The 18,282-nt window shown below is 49.3% G+C and overlaps 1 protein-coding gene across 1 annotated transcript; it reads left to right on the top strand.

The window, feature by feature from the left end:
• The first annotated feature begins 5,431 nt into the window (after nt 1-5,431).
• LOC129201933 (olfactory receptor 52B2-like) lies at nt 5,432-6,391 on the top strand. Its single transcript, XM_054813928.1, has one exon. It carries the CDS (start codon nt 5,432-5,434, stop codon nt 6,389-6,391), a length of 960 nt encoding a protein of 319 aa, XP_054669903.1.
• Nucleotides 6,392-18,282: the final 11,891 nt, after the last annotated feature.

Genomic DNA, 18,282 nt, shown 5'->3' with positions numbered 1-18,282 from the left:
CTGCAGACCTGCCCATAACGTCTCAAAACCACGTCCTGGCCAGCCCTGCTGCTGCCGCAGGGGAGATGGAGCAGCTGGGGCTGGCCGTGCTCCTCTGGACCTTCTTCCCTTCTCCCAGCCTGCCTGGTGTGAACAAGGTCCGGATCAGCCCAGCCCCTTTCCTTTGGCCCCTCTGTCCATTTTTCCACCCGTGCCGTCACATCCCTCCCTTCCTGCTCCTCACCCGTCCCCTCTGCCCTGCCACCCAAGCCCCCAGTCTCCTTCTTCCCGCTCTGGGTTTCCCACTCATTTCTTCTGCAAACATTTTCTCTCCCAGCACCTTTCCCTTACAATACGTCCAGTGAGAGGTTTTCTACCTGTTTCTTTCACTTTCTCCTCCACCTGCCCCTTTTATGGTTCTTCAGCCATTCTTCTTACGCCAAATTCAGAGTTTTTGTGTCCTGTCTTTCCTTGCTATTTTGTGTCTTGTTCCTTCTTTCTCCCCACACCCTTTTTTTTCACCTTTCTGGATGTGATTGGAGGATGGGACCTGGGGACATGGGCTTGATGCTCAGTGGACTGTGGCTGGAAAATGCTCGTCTCTCGTGGCAGACCCCATGTGTGACCATGCACGTGCCAGCGGCCGTGCTTCGTCTGACCTGCTGGGACAAAGCTAATTCCCAATGACAGCGTTAGCCTCTGGCAGCAATTGACAAGCTGATCGTGCTCATGTCCTCTGTTTTCTGATGGACAAAAGCTTCACCCCCGCCCTCTCCCCTCGGCCACAGGGATGTAGTTTAACCCGGGGTGATGATCACAGGTTCGTTGGGGTCCCCAGCCATGACCTGAGGAGTGTGTTAGCTGCACCAGGTCAAGACTTTGCAGACTTCCCCGGTGGTTAAAACTGCCACTGATGCTTCAGGATCGTGCTGCTGTGAAACGCCTCTGCTTGGGGCCATGCTTGAAGACTCAAATGACAACAGCCACCCCTGAAGACATGAGAGGCTGAACATGTGTGCAGAGCCTACGTGACCTGTGCTGGGCTGTTTGTCCAAGGCTGATGCTGGAGCGAGGTAGGTGTGGGTGGTAGACGCCAAACCATAAGGATCTAGATGTGAGTTGTGCATCCAGCCTCCTGCTGCAGCCGGTGGAGATCTTGGCATGGCTCCATTCTCAGGCGGAGGAGATGCCCTTGGGCATCTGAGACATCCACATGGGGCTGGTAGATGTGACACAGGACCTACAAGACACCTGCGTCCCTCTAGATCAGCGGCCGGAGATGAGGAGGAATAGAATAGGGCATCTCAGAAAGTGCATTAAAAATTGATGGAGCATTTACACACAAAAGATTCGTGGAACAAAGTATTTCTTTAAAATGCTTGTGTTTCAAATTCAAGCAGTTTTAAGGTTCCAGTTACAAAAAAGTGCTAAAATAATTTGCCACTTTAAACCCATTTTTACTTTTTTTTCTTGTAAATATTTTAGTAAACCTGGGAGGAACTCATGACACATGAAGAAATCACTGAATGTAGATATTTTTTCCCACAAAAATGACCTCCTGACTTTGCTCAGCTTCTGTATGGGATTTTTGGTGCGATTTGGCAGTTGCTGGAGGACGGTGGTCCCTTGCAGTCTGTGTGTTGGGGAGTGTAAGGGCCATTTGTGCTTGCAGGACAGCATGAGCTCTGCCACTGCTTTCATGTTCTCTCTTTTCCTTGTCCGTGGAGGCAGCTGGGCTGGTAAACATCAGCTATCTATCTCCTTTGCAAGCCGGTCCTCATCCCTGGGAGGCGCCTGGGCACCTGAAGACATGGTGCACCGCTGGGATCCCAGCAGGCACAGAACAGCCTGTGTCCGGGATGCTCAGCACCCTCTGAATTGGGGTGCTGACCCAGCGCTGGTCACTGCCAGCTCCTGCGCACGGGGATCACACGAGAGTCTGCTGGCGGTGCCCTCCCGGGGATGCTGTACCACCTCTGCGTACAGGTGGCTGAGCTGCGGTGCCCACCCGTGCTCCCTGGCACTGGCTCCTTCCCTGGCGCAGGCAGCAGCGGTGGGCGACTCCAGCCTGGCCAGGACAACGAGTATCATCTGCTCAGCACCACCCTTGATAGCACTAACCGTGCTTTTGTAGGTCCCTGCAGCAGCGATGCCACTGCAGCATCGATCCGGCCGTCCTGCAGCTCTCTCGGCCGCCTGTACTGGCCCTGAGCTCTGACCCAGCCTGGCATCACGTCTAATTTTGGGTAGCAATCCCAAATACCTGCAACACCTGCAATCCCAAACAAGACTTTGCACAGTGGGACTTCTGCCTTGGGGGGGTTATGCGTGTTGAATGCTGTGCTGCACAATTGTTCTTACGGAATTATTTTTTTTTTATGGTCAAAATCTTCCTGTGTTTCTTCAGGTGTGGGTGTGCTGCTGCTGAGCCTGTGACATCCACAGCTGCCTCTGCTCGGAGGCTAATTTGTACAGAAATGATTCAGCCTGCAGAAAATAGTTCCTGCAGTGTTTCTAACCCTCTGTATGGTGAGATTCCTGAGGGGCTGAAGGGAGGGGTGGTCACCAGCTGACCTGGGAACTGGGGGCAGTGGCCAGTCATTCATCCCAGGAGGGCTCCTAAGCCCCAAACTCTTCTTCCCATCGCCTAGAGGAGCACAGCCCACAGGTTGCCTCTCTCATTCCTATGGGGAAACTCTTCCAAATTCCTTTTATTGCATTAATCACCAAGAGTGTTACGTATCACGCTCAATAATCTATTCAAAACATAGATTGCTATTTATACATATGTGCTAAGATATTTGCAAAAGTAATTGCATCGAGTTTGTACGCCTGGATGCTCGGCATTTTTGATAAGTCAGACCGCTTTTTTAGGACTCATCACATCTGTTTTTCCAAAGCTTGACTGTGTCTTGCCACAACCTGCAGAAACATCACGTCAGCCCAACCGGGGCCTCGAGGACAGGAGATGCAAGGCAGCGCGGGTATAATTGTGTGCTCGGAGGGAAGGGAGACAGGGCAGACACAGAGCCATACGTTAGGGACCTGCGAGCGTGTCTGCGGAGAGCAACACGCTTATAATGTGTGTGGTGCAAAGGTGGGGCTGGAGGAGCGGGGGAACGACATCCCAGGGCACGTCTCCTCAGCTGGAGGGCACTCAGAGCTGCCGAGCAGGGCACGACGCTTCCTCCGTCCTCGGGGACCCCACAGAGGGGCACAGCTGCCCCCACCGCCCCGGCGCGGCAGCCCCTGCCCGGAGCGCAGCCGGGTTCCTCTGAAGGTCAGGGGTCTGGTGAGCTGTTCGCATGGTGGATTTGGTGCCAGAAGGATCTCTAGGACGTTGAGAGTCTGGCGCAGAGATGCCAATTTCCCTGTTAGCAATAATCAAGTGAAAAGCCTTTCCTCACAGAGCGGTGAGATCAGCCACTCTCTAACGGAGATGATGTGCTTTTGAGAGCTGGCATTGCTGAGTTAAAGGCGCCAGGGCAGCACTAGCAGGCAGGATTGAGCCACACACGGGGTGAGGTACAGGAAAGCAAAGCCAGCTTTGCAGCTCGCCTGGGTCAGCTGCGGCATCCCACGTCTTGCTCCCGCAGGAGAGCTGCCGACGTGCTCAGGCTGGGCAAGAGAAATGCTTCCATTATTTTCATTCTCTTGTTAGGAGACAAGGAATCACTAATGAAACCTTTCTCTGCCACCTCGTTTTTGTTTCCCTGACCTCTCTCCTGAAGGCTGACGATTTGTGGGGGAGGCTGCCCCCATGGATGGCAGCGAGGGGGGCTCCATCCCCTCGCCCTCCGCGGCACCGGGAAGCCCTTGCGCTGGGCGCCGGGGATGTGCAGGACAAACCAGCGGTGTTTGCAGCTACAGGCTGCAGAGCTGCTCGCAGCTAAAACCTGCAGTCAAGCCAGCAGACTTCTGCAGGCATTTTTGTAATCCTCCGGCAGCTCTGTAGGAATGTGATTTTTTTTTTTTTTTCCTAGGTTATAACCTTTAGTTTAAATTAAAACTAAAGATTTTAGGAAAGAAGAATCCAAGGGGCTACTCAGAGGTAGCTGTAGGAGATTAATCCGTAGAGCTGTATTTGTATTAACGCAGATTTACAGTGGCGATTAGATTATAGAGGAAGGGGTCTGATTCTGAGAGGCTCCTCTGGTGCAGAGATTCCCACCTGCAGGTGCAGTGGATCCTTGCTTATTTGCAGTTTAACATTTGAATTTTGCAAGAGGTGACTAGCTTTTGGTATGACAGCACAGAATATATATGCTATCAGCATTAGTAATATTTTATCTGTTAATATACCACACATTTTTATTTCATGCAATACTTATACTGAATTGTTTTAAATCATTTACAGAATTAGATAGCTATTATTTTGACTGATTTTATTTTCACATACAGTCCACTGCCATGTTTTGTTTCTGTGGAGCAGGCTCCTTAGACTTTCTTGGTTCAGGATATTTCAGACGTGAAATGTGTGTCTCTCATTGAGAGTGAATAGGCAATCAGCTCTGTCGTTTAAAATACAATTGCATTCTCATACATGGAGTCAATATTTTGGTCTGCAGCAACCTCACAGTTTTGTTTTTAAGTACTTGCATCACTTTCTCATCTCGGCTGTGTTATGGGTAATTCCTATTTTGAGTTTTGATATTTAAGAGCTGACTGTTATTGCAGAAGCTGCTGAAAAAAAAAAAATGTCATCCCGTTTTAGCTTGTGTGAGTCTGGGTCTGGTCCAGCCTCCAGTGCTCTTTAGACCTCTCCAGGGCAGCAGGACATCCCTTTCCTTGGCTGGTGAGGGAACTCCATCTCACATAGATTTTCTCCTGACCCAAAAGTCTTTCCAAATGCCTGGTTAAATTTTACTTCTGCTAGATTTGCACTGATAAAGAGGTGCAAAGCAAGTTGAACTGGGTCCTAGAACCAAAAGGAAAGGGAGAGAGAAGTTTGGAGATAAGGAAGCAACATGAGCAGCCAACTTCAAACCCAGAGCTAATTTTGTTCGCTAACCTGGTGTGAGTTCAGGTACCTTAAAACTCCCAGTTCCTGATGTCTGAGAACATCTTGTGCATCCCTGCAAACACTTCACCTTTCCTCTCTTGATCCTGACTTCTTCCTTCTACTCTGGACTTACAGAACATCGGTTTGTGCAATACGGGTTGATTCTGTCACCATTCACTCTGTCTAAGTGGAAGTACTTGGGGAAAAAAACACACTTACATTGTGTTAAAATCAAGTGAGGAGAAAATTTGGATGTAGCCGTTTGCACATAATAGGAGTGTGAGTACCTGCTGCAATACATTGCAGACCATGGTTCATAATTTGGGTTCGTACCTCTGGCTGTGGCTATTAGCAGATCAGAGGTGATACAAGGCATTTGGTAGTGATGGAAGAGCTTAAGCATCTAAAATAACGTTCTGCAGTGTCTCTGCCCTTGCTTCCAGGTGAAACATGCCACCATTCAACCTTACCAGCTTGACGCCAGCAACATTCATCCTGGGTGGCATCCCAGGCATGGAGAAGTCGCACATCTGGATCTCCATCCCGTTCTGCTCCATGTATCTGGTGGCCCTGCTGGGAAATGGTGTCGTGCTGTTTGTCATAAGGACAGAACGTAGCCTCCACCAGCCCATGTACCTCTTCCTGTCCATGCTGGCCATTGCCGACCTGATGCTGTCGACCACGACCGTGCCGAAGATGCTGGCTCTGTTCTGGTTCAGCGTGGGGGAGATTTCCTTCGGCGCCTGCCTGACCCAGATGTTCTTCCTGCACTTCAGCTTCTCGGCAGAGTCGGTGATCCTGCTGGCCATGGCGTTTGATCGGTTTGTGGCCATCTGTTACCCCTTGCGGTACACGGCAGTGCTGACCCAGTCAGCCGTTGTCAAAACCGGGCTGGTGGCTTTAGTGAGAAGTTTCTGCATCATTTTCCCGTGTATATTTCTTCTGAAAAGGCTGCCGTTCTGCGGGCACAACGTCATCCCGCACACCTACTGTGAACACATGGGTGTCGCCCGGCTGGCCTGTGCCGACATCTCCATCAATATCTTTTATGGCCTCGCAGTGCCTTTTGCAGCAATAGTGGTAGATTTTGTGCTCATTGTTGTCTCCTATGTCTTAATTCTCCTGGCGTTATTCAGACTCCCTTTCAGGACTGCCCGTCACAAGGCTTTCAACACCTGTGGCTCTCATGTCTGTGTTATATTATTTTTCTATATTCCTGCTTTTTTCACTGTTTTAACACACCGCTTTGGTCAGGAAATCCCCCACCACGTCCACATTCTCCTGGCCAACCTGTACGTGCTCATCCCCCCGCTGCTGAACCCTGTGGTGTATGGTGTGCGGACAAAACAGATAAGAAAGAAGGTTGTGAAAGTGTTCATCTACCTCCAGAGACATTTGCTGCAAGAGTAAGAGTGAGATGTCGCTATCGGAAAGTGATGAACACCTTGGTGGGACTCCAAGCTCCCCACCCCAAATTCTCTTTTTGCACTTTATCGGGCAACGCGCCCAAGTCTTCTGCAGTGGCAGTCAAATACAGAACACCCGACATCCCCGCCTCACTTTCCCAAAGAGTTTGTAGAAAATGTAAGACAAAGGACAAAAGTCAGGATCTCCAATTGGCCGTGGAAGGAGAGTGACCAAAGAAACGAGAACCTACACCAGATACGTCAGCTGGGGAAATCCCCTACGAGGTGGAGGTGGGCAGCTTTCACTGTAGCGTGACAGTAAATCTACATCTTGGCCATTTTCTCTGGAGTCAGGTGAAAAGACACGTAATGAACTGGTTCTTCTGAATCACAGGTGTGTGATGGAGTTAATTTTAGGAATTGCTTCTTTACTAAAACTCATAGTATTGAAAAAGTCTCCAAAAGGAATAACAGAGAAATAAAAGCAAGTGTTGCACGTTAGCAAGCATGGGGTCTCTTTATTCCTTAACTATATTATTTGACCATGCTTTGAGTAAACACAGAGGTGAAAAACTGTTCCCAAAAGAACACATGAAACTATTTTTTAATAAGATAGGTTATAACAGAGGAGGGGGATGCTTCAGAGGCATCAGGTCAGGTATCACAGCTGTGCCTTTGGCTCCAGAAGTGCCAGTCTCTGCTCAGGCAAACTCCCAATGCTCTGAGCATCCTGTCTGCATGGACCCCAAAAAGCTGCCCCTATGAGAAACTGCTGCCTCTGCCCTTTCTAAGGAGGAGCTCGGCGATGGGCCAGAGCAAGATGGAAAGAGGCGATGGGGTGGGACCAGAGCTGCAGAGAAAGACAAGCTGCTTTCTTGCACTGGGGAAGCCCAGGAGGGTGATGGTCCTCGTCCCTGGGGCTGAACTTGAGGGACGGTGGCTGCACCTCCCGCGGGGCTGGGAGAGGGAGATGCAACCAGGCCAGAGGGGAGGGGAAGGGGAAGGGGAAGGGAAGGGGAAAGGAGGGGAGGGGAGGGGAGGGGAGGGGAGGGGAGGGGAGGGAAGGGAAAGGGAAGGGAAGGGAAGGGAAGGGAAGGGAAGGGAAGGGAAGGGAAAAGGGAAGGGGAAGGGAAGGGAAGGGAAGGGAAGGGAAGGGAAGGGGAGGGGGAGGGGAAGGGGAGGGAAGGGGAGGGGAGGGAAGGGGAGGGGAGGGCTCCTCCTTTCCGCCTCTCCCAGGTCTGTACCTGGTCAGAGGTGAATGTCCTGGTGAGGCGACCGAGGTGCCAGACACCCTCCCTGTGAAAATGAGCAGCTTGAAAACTTCACCCCAGCAGAGGGTCCTTTCCAGATGTTTGTGGGTAACCAGGTGTTTTTGCTGATGCCCACCAGCACCTCGGGGAGCTCAGTGCTGGGCGTTCATTTTGGGGTACAGCTGCCAGAGCAGGGAGCCAGTGGAAGTCTCGGTGCTGCAGCGAAGTGTCCTGCCTTTGGTGGCACGTGCCATCGCCGCCGGCACTCAGTGTCTGCCAAAGTCCCCTTTTCAGGTTTAGCAGTGTATGTGCTAAAGTGGGAACATGGTGCGTGGACCACATCATGACAAGGCACGAAACGTGTGTGCAAAACTGAGCTGGAGAACCTTTGTCTCCTGCAACCAAGCGCCGTTCCTCTAGTGAGACATTAGCACGAACCTTCCCCGCAGCACTAACCTTCACCTTCCTGAGAAAACAGCGTCTCTGATGGTGGCGTGCCAAATTCTTTGGGGCCAAACCTCACCCTACCTTTTCTTGTCAATCAAACAGCAAACCTTGCTGCCATTAGCTGAGTGAAACCAGTCACCACGCAAACGTGTCCCCGCGTCCCTTGCTGTGCGAGAAGCACGTCCGTGATTGAGCGTGGGCGAGACGCTTTCGACAGGCTCAGGGTAACCCGTGACCGAGTGTCTGGCAGTGACGCTGCGAAACTGAGTCCTGCAGGCAGCAAACAGAGCACCAGCAGCAGCGAAGAGCTGCACGCACCCATGAGAATGGAGAGGGTAAGTTCAAACTGTTGGGAAGAATGATGCACAATTTCTATGGGCCACAGATCTTCCGTTTCAGGGATGAGTAATGGTGTGTTCACAGGTTAGAGAAGTCTCTGGCATCTAGAAAGCAGAGGTTAACTAAGCATTGGAGCAAATTATTGTTATCAAATCCTAAAAATATTCTTGCTCCAGAGTCGTTGCTTTCCTGGAGTATCTGGCCAAGAGCTTAAAAATCTCTCGGGCGTCACTTTGCGACAGCAGCTGGAGGAATCGGAGCAACGCGTTCCCCAGAGCAGAGCTGCAGGCTTGGGCAGGGGCTGCAGAGCATCTCGGAGCAGCCTCGTGCAGTGAGTTGTGTGACTGACCACATTTACTGTCAGCTCTTTTGTTGCTAAAATGCCCTTTTCATTTGAGTTCCTGTATCTAAAAATAGCCCCCAAAATATATAATGCCATTCTAAGGTGTAACATAACAGTTTTATTTCAGTACTTTGCCTTCATTTCTTGTTAGAGATAATGCATGGGATTGTTGTTTAAGGAAGAAATAAGTAAAAGTTATGACCCATGTTTCTTGTTGTGGTTTAACCTGGCTGGCAGCTAAAACAACCACACAGCTGTTCGCTCCTCCCCTCCAGTGGGATGGGGGAGAATCAAAAAGGAAAAAAGAAAAAGTAAAACTCCTTCCATCGACGCCTTCAGTTTAAGTTGTGTCTTGGCCATCCTTTCTCAGTAATACTTGGAGGTTATTTCTTTCATCTTGCTCAAGTTCCCTGCGTAGTTCACCTCTCCAAAAGGCCCTTTTGTGTTTGCTTCTTGAGTTTTGGAGTAAGCAAATGTTACTTCAATTGTGATGGGACCTAGGTGCACACTTTATTTTTAATTTTACTCCTGTTATTCACATTATTACCTGTATATATTGTTTGTATAAAGTTATTCATGACCCATTTGCTGTAATATTAACACTTTCAGCCAGCTCTTCCCTGTCGCTGGGTTTGGGACCAGGAAGACCAGTGATGGAGAGGATCCTTCCCCTCTGCTCAGTGCTGGTGAGGCCACACCTGGAGCACTGTGTCCAATTCTGGGTCCCCAGTACAAGAGAGATGGACAGACTGGACTGAGTCCAGCAAAGGGCTACCAAGACGATGAAGGGTCTGGAGCACCTCTCCTATGAGGAGAGGCTGAGAGAGCTGGGACTGTTCAGCCGGGAGAGGATGAGGCTCGAGGGAATCTTATCAATGTGTATCAATTCCCACCTGATAGGAGGGAATCCCAGACTGGTGGGGTTGGCAGGGACCTCTGGAGATCATCTAGTCCAACCCCCTGCCAAAGCAGGATCACCCAGAGCAGGTCGCACAGGATGGCGTCCAGGCGGGTTTTGAATCTCTCCAGAGAAGGAGACTCCACAACCTCTCTGGGCAGCCTGTCCCAGGGCTCGGTCACCCGCAGAGGGAAGAAGTTTTTCCTCGTGCTCAGGTGGAACTTGCTGTGTTCCAGTTGGTGCCCGTTGCCCCTTGTCCTGTCGCTGGGCACCACTGAGAAGAGTCTGGCCCCTTCCTCTTGACACCCACCCTTTAGATATTGATAAGCATTGATAAGACAATGAAGATGAAGGCACCAGAATCTTTCCAGTGGTGTCCGATGATGCAACAGGAAATAAAGGGCACAAAGTGAAATACATGAATTTCCTTTCAAACACAAGCAAAGACCTTTTTACTGTGAGGGGTGTCAAGCACTGGCACTGGTTGCCCAGGGAGGATGTGGAGTTTCCGTCCTTGGAGATATTCAAAAGCTGTCTGGACATGGTCCTGGGCAACTGCTCTGGGTGGCCCTGCTTGAGCAGGGGGGTTGGTCAGGGTGACCTCCAGAGGTCCCTCAACCAGTCTGAAGCTGTGATGCACTTGCCTGTGACACCCATAGAGTGGATCAGACAACCGGCAGTCAGTGGCCATATACAAAATAGAAAAGACCAAAACCACAGCTAATGTAGATTGACTTAGATCCTCAAAAGTCTCTGAAGGCACCTCAGATCTTGGCTGTTGAAAAAAAGATATCTAAACTGCACCTGTTCTGCTGCCTAGGTCTTGCTTCACCACACAGAAACACTTTTTTCTAAAATTTTCTACAACACAAGGAATAGTCAGTGATAAACAAGTGGTTGAGAAACCATCTAAATCCAGGAGCTGCTCTGCTTCCAGCCTGGTCTGTTGTAATGAAAACTGCCCCAAAGTCTTGTTGTAGCACTTAATATCTTTCTTTTCTGTTGGTGCAGATCTTGTCATTCCTTGTCTTGCTATGTATCCCAGATTTCAACAAATAATTAAAAAAGAAACTGTCTCAGTTCCAAAACCAATCAAGTCTCACTCGGCTCCTAACCTTGCTGTGAAGATGATCCAGCACGGTCACAAAGCTGCCAGGGAGGAAGAAACTGGTGCTACAACACTCAGCAAACAGCACATTTACAGCATTGTCACCGGTTCCCTTGTAAAACAGAGATGATGCATTTCTTTTTGACAGGAATCACTGATTCTACGTGGTTTTGAGGTAAAAATACAAATCTAAGTTTGGCTTTGGTTTCCAATGTTTGAGTTGCATTAGGTCAAAACACTAATTTGGGTTTATTTTATACTGAAAATTCTGCAAGTCTGCCATCTTCATGTAAAACACAATAATCCCTTTGCATGTATGTGTCAAATCTGGGCAGATATTTTGCAGTAGATTTATTTTAGGAACGTGTGTCCTGTCCTGAACATTGCTCCTACAGAAAATAATAAAGGAGCCATTTTCCTGGGTGGCTGGAGAATTGAATAAACACTTTGCTGATCAATAAAACCCATTGAATTCAGCTGGCGAACCTGCGGCAGTCTAATTGCCGGCAGACACAGCCGTGTCACTGACCGCACAGCCTGCGCAGAAACGTTCAGGAGGAATGATCTCCTGCGTTTTTCCGAGTGAGTGAAGGATGCGGATGGCCTGGCAGGGTCTCACCACCGGGATCCCACTGAGCCCGGACCTACGGAGCAACGTTATGAAACATCACTGGGGTCCCTGGGTCACCAGCACTGCTTCTGCAAATCAATGCAAATCCGCTTCCATCTCAACCCTACCAGTGGTTTGAATCAATAGAGGTCAAAACTCAGGTGAAATCAAACCCTGGGCTGTAATTTGCAACGCTATTGACACCTCCAGAAACGCCGGTCCCGGCTCCCTCGCCGCGGTGCGTAGCTCTGTGCGTGGGAAAGCAATCTCGCTCACTAAGACACCTGCTAAATTGGAACAGGTCCTGACCCAACACTGAGACAAATGATGTCCTATTTCTACTTAGTCCGTAATTACTTTCTATAGTAGTTACCAAACTGTGGACGTGTTTCGGTTTACACGTGTCATGCAGCATACTTCTCCAGCTCTAGGTCGTGTCTAACCAAAGCCAGGTTTACGTCAGCCTGGCTCAGCTGTAGAAATCGGACCGTTTAGCCTCTGGTTCAGTTCATCTTCCAGGGCAGAGGGAGGGCAGGCACCATTGGAACAGTCTGCTTGGGAAGTGATGCTGCAAATGGAAGTGCTGATAAGAATATGATTTTGTTTTGTTATCTCCATTAGTTTTGTCTTGGACTCGAAAGACTCAAGCTACATCAGTCACAGAGGCTCATTGCCAGAGGCTCATTTTGGAGACAGACTTTTTAGTAGGGTCTGTAGTGATAGGACAAGGGGTAATGGCTTTAAACTGAAGGAGGGTAGATTCAGACTAGATATAAGGAAGAAATGTTTTATGATGAGGGTGGTGAAACACTGGCACAGGTTGCCCATGGAGGTGGTAGATGCCCCAAAGCTGGAAACATTCAAGGTCAGATTGGACGGGACTCTGAGCAACCTGATCCAGTTGAAGATGTCCCTGCCTGTGGCAGGGGGGTTGGACTAGGTGACCTTTAAAGGTCCCTTCCAACCCAAACCATTCCATGATTCTGTGATCCTACGATTCTAAAGATTCTGCTGGTACCTGGCTCAGCTGGAGAACTCTCAGCATCATAGTGCCACTGGACCACTCCACTGTCTCCTGGGTTTTACTGGCACATTGGGATGCCAACATGTCTCTCCTCTCTGGGACACAGCCTGGGAAAGGCCACTTGGCTCACCACACCCGGCTCCCATCACATCCCACTCACCTACTCCAGGTCACCACAAAACTTAATGTGGACGTTTGGTCCAGGAGGCACAAAACAGCGACGTGGCACCGCACGTCATCTGCACGCTGCAGACAGAAATGGCTCTGCTGCCATGAGGTAAACTCAAAACCCTTGCAGAAAAGCTGGGAGCCATGGGAAGAGGACAGAAAGCCTGGGGGCTAGTGGAGGACAGATGTCCAAGGGCAGTGGATGTCCCTGCAAGAAGCAGCATGTGGCACTTACTCCACACCACGGAGGACACATTGCACTGAGCAGTGCTAGCAGCTCTGACCCTTGGGCAAGCCTTCTGAGAAAGCTCCCCTCTCTCATGCAAATCCTCTTGCAGAAATCAGTCTTTAGTCGTCGCTGTGCTGGGTGTGAATTCCTCTTGATGATGGTGGAACGGGGTTAACTAGACCGACACCCCAAAGATGAAAGTGCTTTCATCATGGGGCTGTCCATGGCAGCGCAAGCCAGCAGGCAGCACGTGCTGACACTTAGGGAAGGAGATGCGAGCGTTGCAAACACCGAAGATTGTGTTAGTGCCAGTACTCGAAGGAGGCCAGGTGAGCACCGTGCTTCACTGCAGACAGTGGGAGCCCAGAGACAAAAGGGCAAGATCTTGTGTTACACCAACATTAGGTGGCCAGGTCCAGGGAATAAGGGAGACTTCAGAACGTCCCCGAGCCCTTGGAGCAAAGGGAAGCACAAAGCCTCTGGCAGGGAGGGGAGGACGGGGTCTCTGGCACAGGGAATATGGCAGCGACGTCCACTGAAATCAGAAAGTGAGAAGAACCCACAAGGACTGGGTGGGTTCGTAAGGGTCTGTGAACCGCTGCCGACATCTCCAGAGCACCCAGCAGAGAGCAGCTTTCACCATCAAGCATCCGTCCAGGTACAGCTCATGGGGTTCACAGCCCCCCCCGAGGGGGTGGCAGCTGATCGAGGTTGGTCAGGGGCAAGCCCAGATGTTGTTTTGGGATTTATCCTGCTGATATCCTTATGATTTTCCGTTGTTTCATTAGTGCAAATCATGGAATCATAGAATCATTTAGGCTGGAAAGGACCTTTAAGATCATCAAGTCCAACCACTAACCTAGCACTGCCAAGGCCACCGCTAAACCATGTCCATAAGCATCATGTCTACATGGCTTTTAAATATCTCCAGGGACGGGGACTGCAGAGGAACAAAAAGACAACGTGACTGTGAATGCAGAGTTACCAGTGACTGTTGGGCATGGAGGGGGCACAGGGCAAACGCAAGGCACAAAGTTCAGAACTTCAGGTGCTGTGCAAAGGGCTGCAAGACTGAGGTTGAAACTTGGTTAGAAAACCAACAAAACAGCTGTGCTTGTGAGAGACATTCCAACTTAACCACCTGTGTTCAGGTCTGGAGAGGAAAGTCTGTGCCTGAAAACTTCTCTCTTCTGCCCACGTGCACAAACCGACCTGCAAAGGAGGCGGGTTGCCTAGTATGTGAATGATTTAACCTATTGCAAAAGAAGCTTTCCTGATTTTTGAAAGGCTGAAGCGTAATTTCTACCAGCAGCCTTAGCCTGCCTCAGCAGGACTTAATTTGCCGTAGTTGGAAATGTCTGCTTTTCAACGCGTTGCCCGCTGCTTTGTATGCAAGCAAGCGAGCGATTTGATTCACATCTATGCTTCTGGGTCTGCATCTTCACCTCTGTGCTCACAACCTCAGCTGCACAATAACAAATACAACCTTGAGGTGGTCCAGTTTACTATCTGCTACGGGACACGGAAAAGGTCAGACTGTCGTTTGACGTGCCACGTGGAAGAGGAATTTCCTGCATGAAGTTTATTGGAAAAAATATTGCAGTTTTTGGGACTTTATACCAGGCACAGGGACATTTAATCCTTAGCTTCCCAGCCCTTGACACAAATAAAGCTGGAGAAATTAATTGCGAACAAGACAGTCATATATTGCTTAATGACCGAGAGCTGGCAGGGAAAGTGCAGTGTGCTTGGCGGTCTGCATTTGGCTGCAGATGGAACGGTGGCACACCACTCTGCGAAACCTGGCAGCTGGGTGAGACACGAGGCTCTGGTGGGGCAGCGGCGGGGAGGCACGGTACTGCCAAGGAATGCTCTTGAAAAACCAGTGCAACGCTCTTGTGTAAATCTGACACAGTCATCGCCGCAAATACAAATACCTACCGCAGGAAGCTGGTTGCAACTGGATTGAACCAACTGAGGAGCAAGGTCTGGCGACTCAAACATTAAGAAAATGATGTTTTTGTTAGCGTATGTGCTATCCAGTGGGCTTGGCACTGCGGGTAAGTGGTCCAGGCTGTGCTGGTCCTTGGTGCTTGTGGCTCCTGGAGCACTTCAGTTGCACAAAACATCCACTACCATCCCGAGCTGTCGGGCACTGGATCTCTAGGAAAGAGAAGCAGTCTTAATGCAGAAGTAAAGCAAACTGTTTATTTGTAAAGACGGTTTATAATTTACAGCAGCTACCTCTGGTCCTGTGCTTTTGGAGGGACAGCAGAGCTCCAGCTGGTCTGGCTGAGCAGCATCAGCGTTTCGACTTTCTTCTCACAGAGGTGTCCTGCAGATGTTGAACATTTCCTCACAAACGTAAAGAGCTGGTTTTCTGTCTACGGACCATATGTCAGCGTCAGCTGATGCCAGGATGTAAATGTCGCTGAGGTGGGCAGGGACAGAGTTTCCTGCTATTTCAGGAAGGTGGGACGCTGTGCATGCCAAACGCAAAAGCAACAACTGCCTTGCTCATCACGAAGACTAGATTAGATATCATCGATCACGGACGTAAGACCCAAACTATTCACAAAAGGTGCTTATAAAGACCATGGTTGTGCGCAGCGTGCAGCAGTTTACCTCTCTGCAGTCTCCAGGAATCATAGGAAGTTGATACAAGAATCCTTCAAAGTGTATTAAGTGATAAAGGAAAGAAGGCTGAAATCACCCAGTACAGACCACCCGCTCCTGTCTGCCTTAGTTATGATGCTGCAATTTCTTATCATTGCGAGTGAAATAAAATATTTTGGGCTACTTTAAATGTTTCCAGGGTTCTTGTCAAAAAAAGAAGTCCAAACAAGCTTTGTGTTAAACTATTTATATTTTGTCAAATTAAAAAAATTCTGCTCTGTGAAACGAACAGCCAAATTTTCTTTCACATCTGCTACCTAACAGGCAGTGTAACAATATTTTCCATTTTTTTCTTCTTTTCTCTTTTTAAACGCATTTTACGTGTTATATGTTTAGCATATATCTTTGTAAAGGAAAGACATAAAAACTGTCATCACAGATTCAACATCTTGGGCAATAAAACACGAAATTTCTTCCACTGAGAAGGAGAAAACGGTGTGCAACAGATATCAATTTCCTGGGTAGTATGCCACTCTCAATTTTTTTAAATGCAACCTCTCAGGTAATGTAATAAAAATAAATAAGCAAATAGGTTCTGGGTCTAGAAATGATACAGGAAATACTGTTTAATAACTTACTACCCCCATTCATCTTCTCTTGTCATATTCTCATTGTGTTTACATTGATTTGATGTACAGGGCAGCTGTAGTATTTCACATCTCCCGGTGTTCACGAGTATAAAGTAGTGATAAAATGCACATTAAAACCAAATGATGTCTGCAATAGAGAAAGAAATACAGATAATGCTATTGCCTAATGGCTGAGCCTAAAGACCGAGAGATGTTTGCGGGCTGGTTAGACACATGGGTTTACTGAAAGCCCAATTAGAGGGACGATTCCAAATTGCAACGCAGTGAAGTCATCCCAACGCCAAGGGCGGCTGCTCGTAGGGTCGCGATCTCCCCGCTGCGGGATGGGGAGAGGGGCGAGGGTCCATCCCCCCCCGCAGCCACCACCGCCCCCCGGCAGGACGCGTGCCCACGGCCCCCGGCTCGTGCAAGCCCCTCCTTGCACGCCTTGTGTGCATGCAGCTAGGGCTGGTGCACGGGTCATGAGTGTGTCAAGGGCTTGTGCACCCACGGGCGTTTGAACGGCTCCTCTGATTCTGCTGCTGGACACTACGTAAGGACCCGGGTGTCTGCCCCGAGCCGAACTCACGGCGGTCAGTCACGTTGCAGTCTCCAGACACGGCCGTAACCGGGGGCTGTCTGTATCTGTTATCTCGGTGTATTCTGACTGCATTTCCAGTGATATTACGTGTGGGGAAACTGACGGTACGTGAGCATACAGCAGTTACACGTGTGAACTTAGCAGCCCCTGCATCAGGCAGAGCACAGAAGGTACAGAATTCATCTCTTGAGGCCCCAGATTTTGTTATTATTGCTGGGGTTTAATTTTTCTCTGTGGTTATACAATGGCCTACATGTTCAAAGGTGACTAGAAATGCTTGCTATCCCATTGTTTTGGTACTCAGCTTGAAAATTCTTCATATATGCTGGTTTTCAAAAAAGCACTTGGGTCTGTCTTCAGCATTGGATCACAGAGAAATGTTTCAGTTTGAGTGCCATAACATTAATTCACCCTAAATCACCAGGAACTTCTGCACTTTGAAGATACAGCTCATCTGTTCATCAGCCTAGGTACTTGTAAAAGAAGATGCTCTTCAGTTTGAGGCAGGTCTCTGCTGTCATTCTCACACGCTGCTCCATCCCCCAGCGGTGCAACTTGGCAGGCTGGGAGATGGTGATGCTCAGGGCTGTCATGATAAGCAGCGGCTGCATAAGCTGCTCTGTGAAAACAAAACATATAGACAGGTCAGCCTGTCATTAGAAAAAGGGGAAGATGGGTAAAATCACAGAATCACAGTCAGAAAAGCACAGAGCAAAAAGGGCGAGCGCTCCTGGGGAACAGATTCAAATGGGATGGATCGGTCTCCAGTCTGTTCTGCAGGCTGTGAGCTCAGGTCTCTGGGCTTGTTCCCCAAGGAGATCCACAGAAAATGGACGGGTCGGCTGGGCGCAGCTCAAAAACCTCTAACTGTACTGTTTTGGTTGGTTGGTTGGTTTGTTTTCTGGAGGTTTGGCTGCCACCTTCAGCTCAGGGATGTCTTAGCCTAACTGAAAACTTAAATTGTGACCACCCAGGAGGACTGAGCTTTGCCCGTACAAGGGAAGCAGACAGACGTCGTCTGCTCATTTCAATGCCAGCTTAGTTGAAATGGATGCAAGAACTAGAGAACGGCTTGCAGTATTCTTTGAGAGGTTTTCCCTTTGTGTCTGAAGCTCACCAATTAACACTGTTGTGGCTTTCACATTTTAGACAGAGATTTTCAGAGGTGTTTAATGGACTTTAGGTGCCAAGCCTTTAATTCCACTGGCTGCTAGGCAATAGACCTTATTAAACCTCCCCAGTCCGGGTGCAAGCAGAGAGCAAATACACATTGGAATAGAGCCTGTTGCATTCCTTTTAGGCAACATCACGGTAGCAATAAATAATGGTCTTATGCTAATGAATCATTCCTTCCAGAATTTGCTCATCTTTGATTCTGTATCAAGTGTGAGTCATTGTGACTAAGCCATATACGCATGTCCGTGTGCCTGAGAGACGCCTGAAATAATGTGCTCCTCACAGGGGAGCTGCTGCAGCCACGTCCCGTCCCAGCATCTCCCCACCCTGGGGCACACGATGCCTCGCGGGGTTTGGTGTTGCTCCAGTTCAGGGTGACTTCATTACCTGGGCATATGAAGTGTGGTAAGTGTGGGCTGGGGAGGTGGGTGGTTCGAAGTGCCTAGGCACTCACCTA

The sequence above is a fragment of the Grus americana genome, chromosome 1, assembly GCF_028858705.1.
Source record: "Grus americana isolate bGruAme1 chromosome 1, bGruAme1.mat, whole genome shotgun sequence".
Taxonomy (NCBI): Eukaryota; Metazoa; Chordata; class Aves; order Gruiformes; family Gruidae; genus Grus; species Grus americana.
This window is presented reverse-complemented; position numbering and strand designations above follow the sequence as displayed.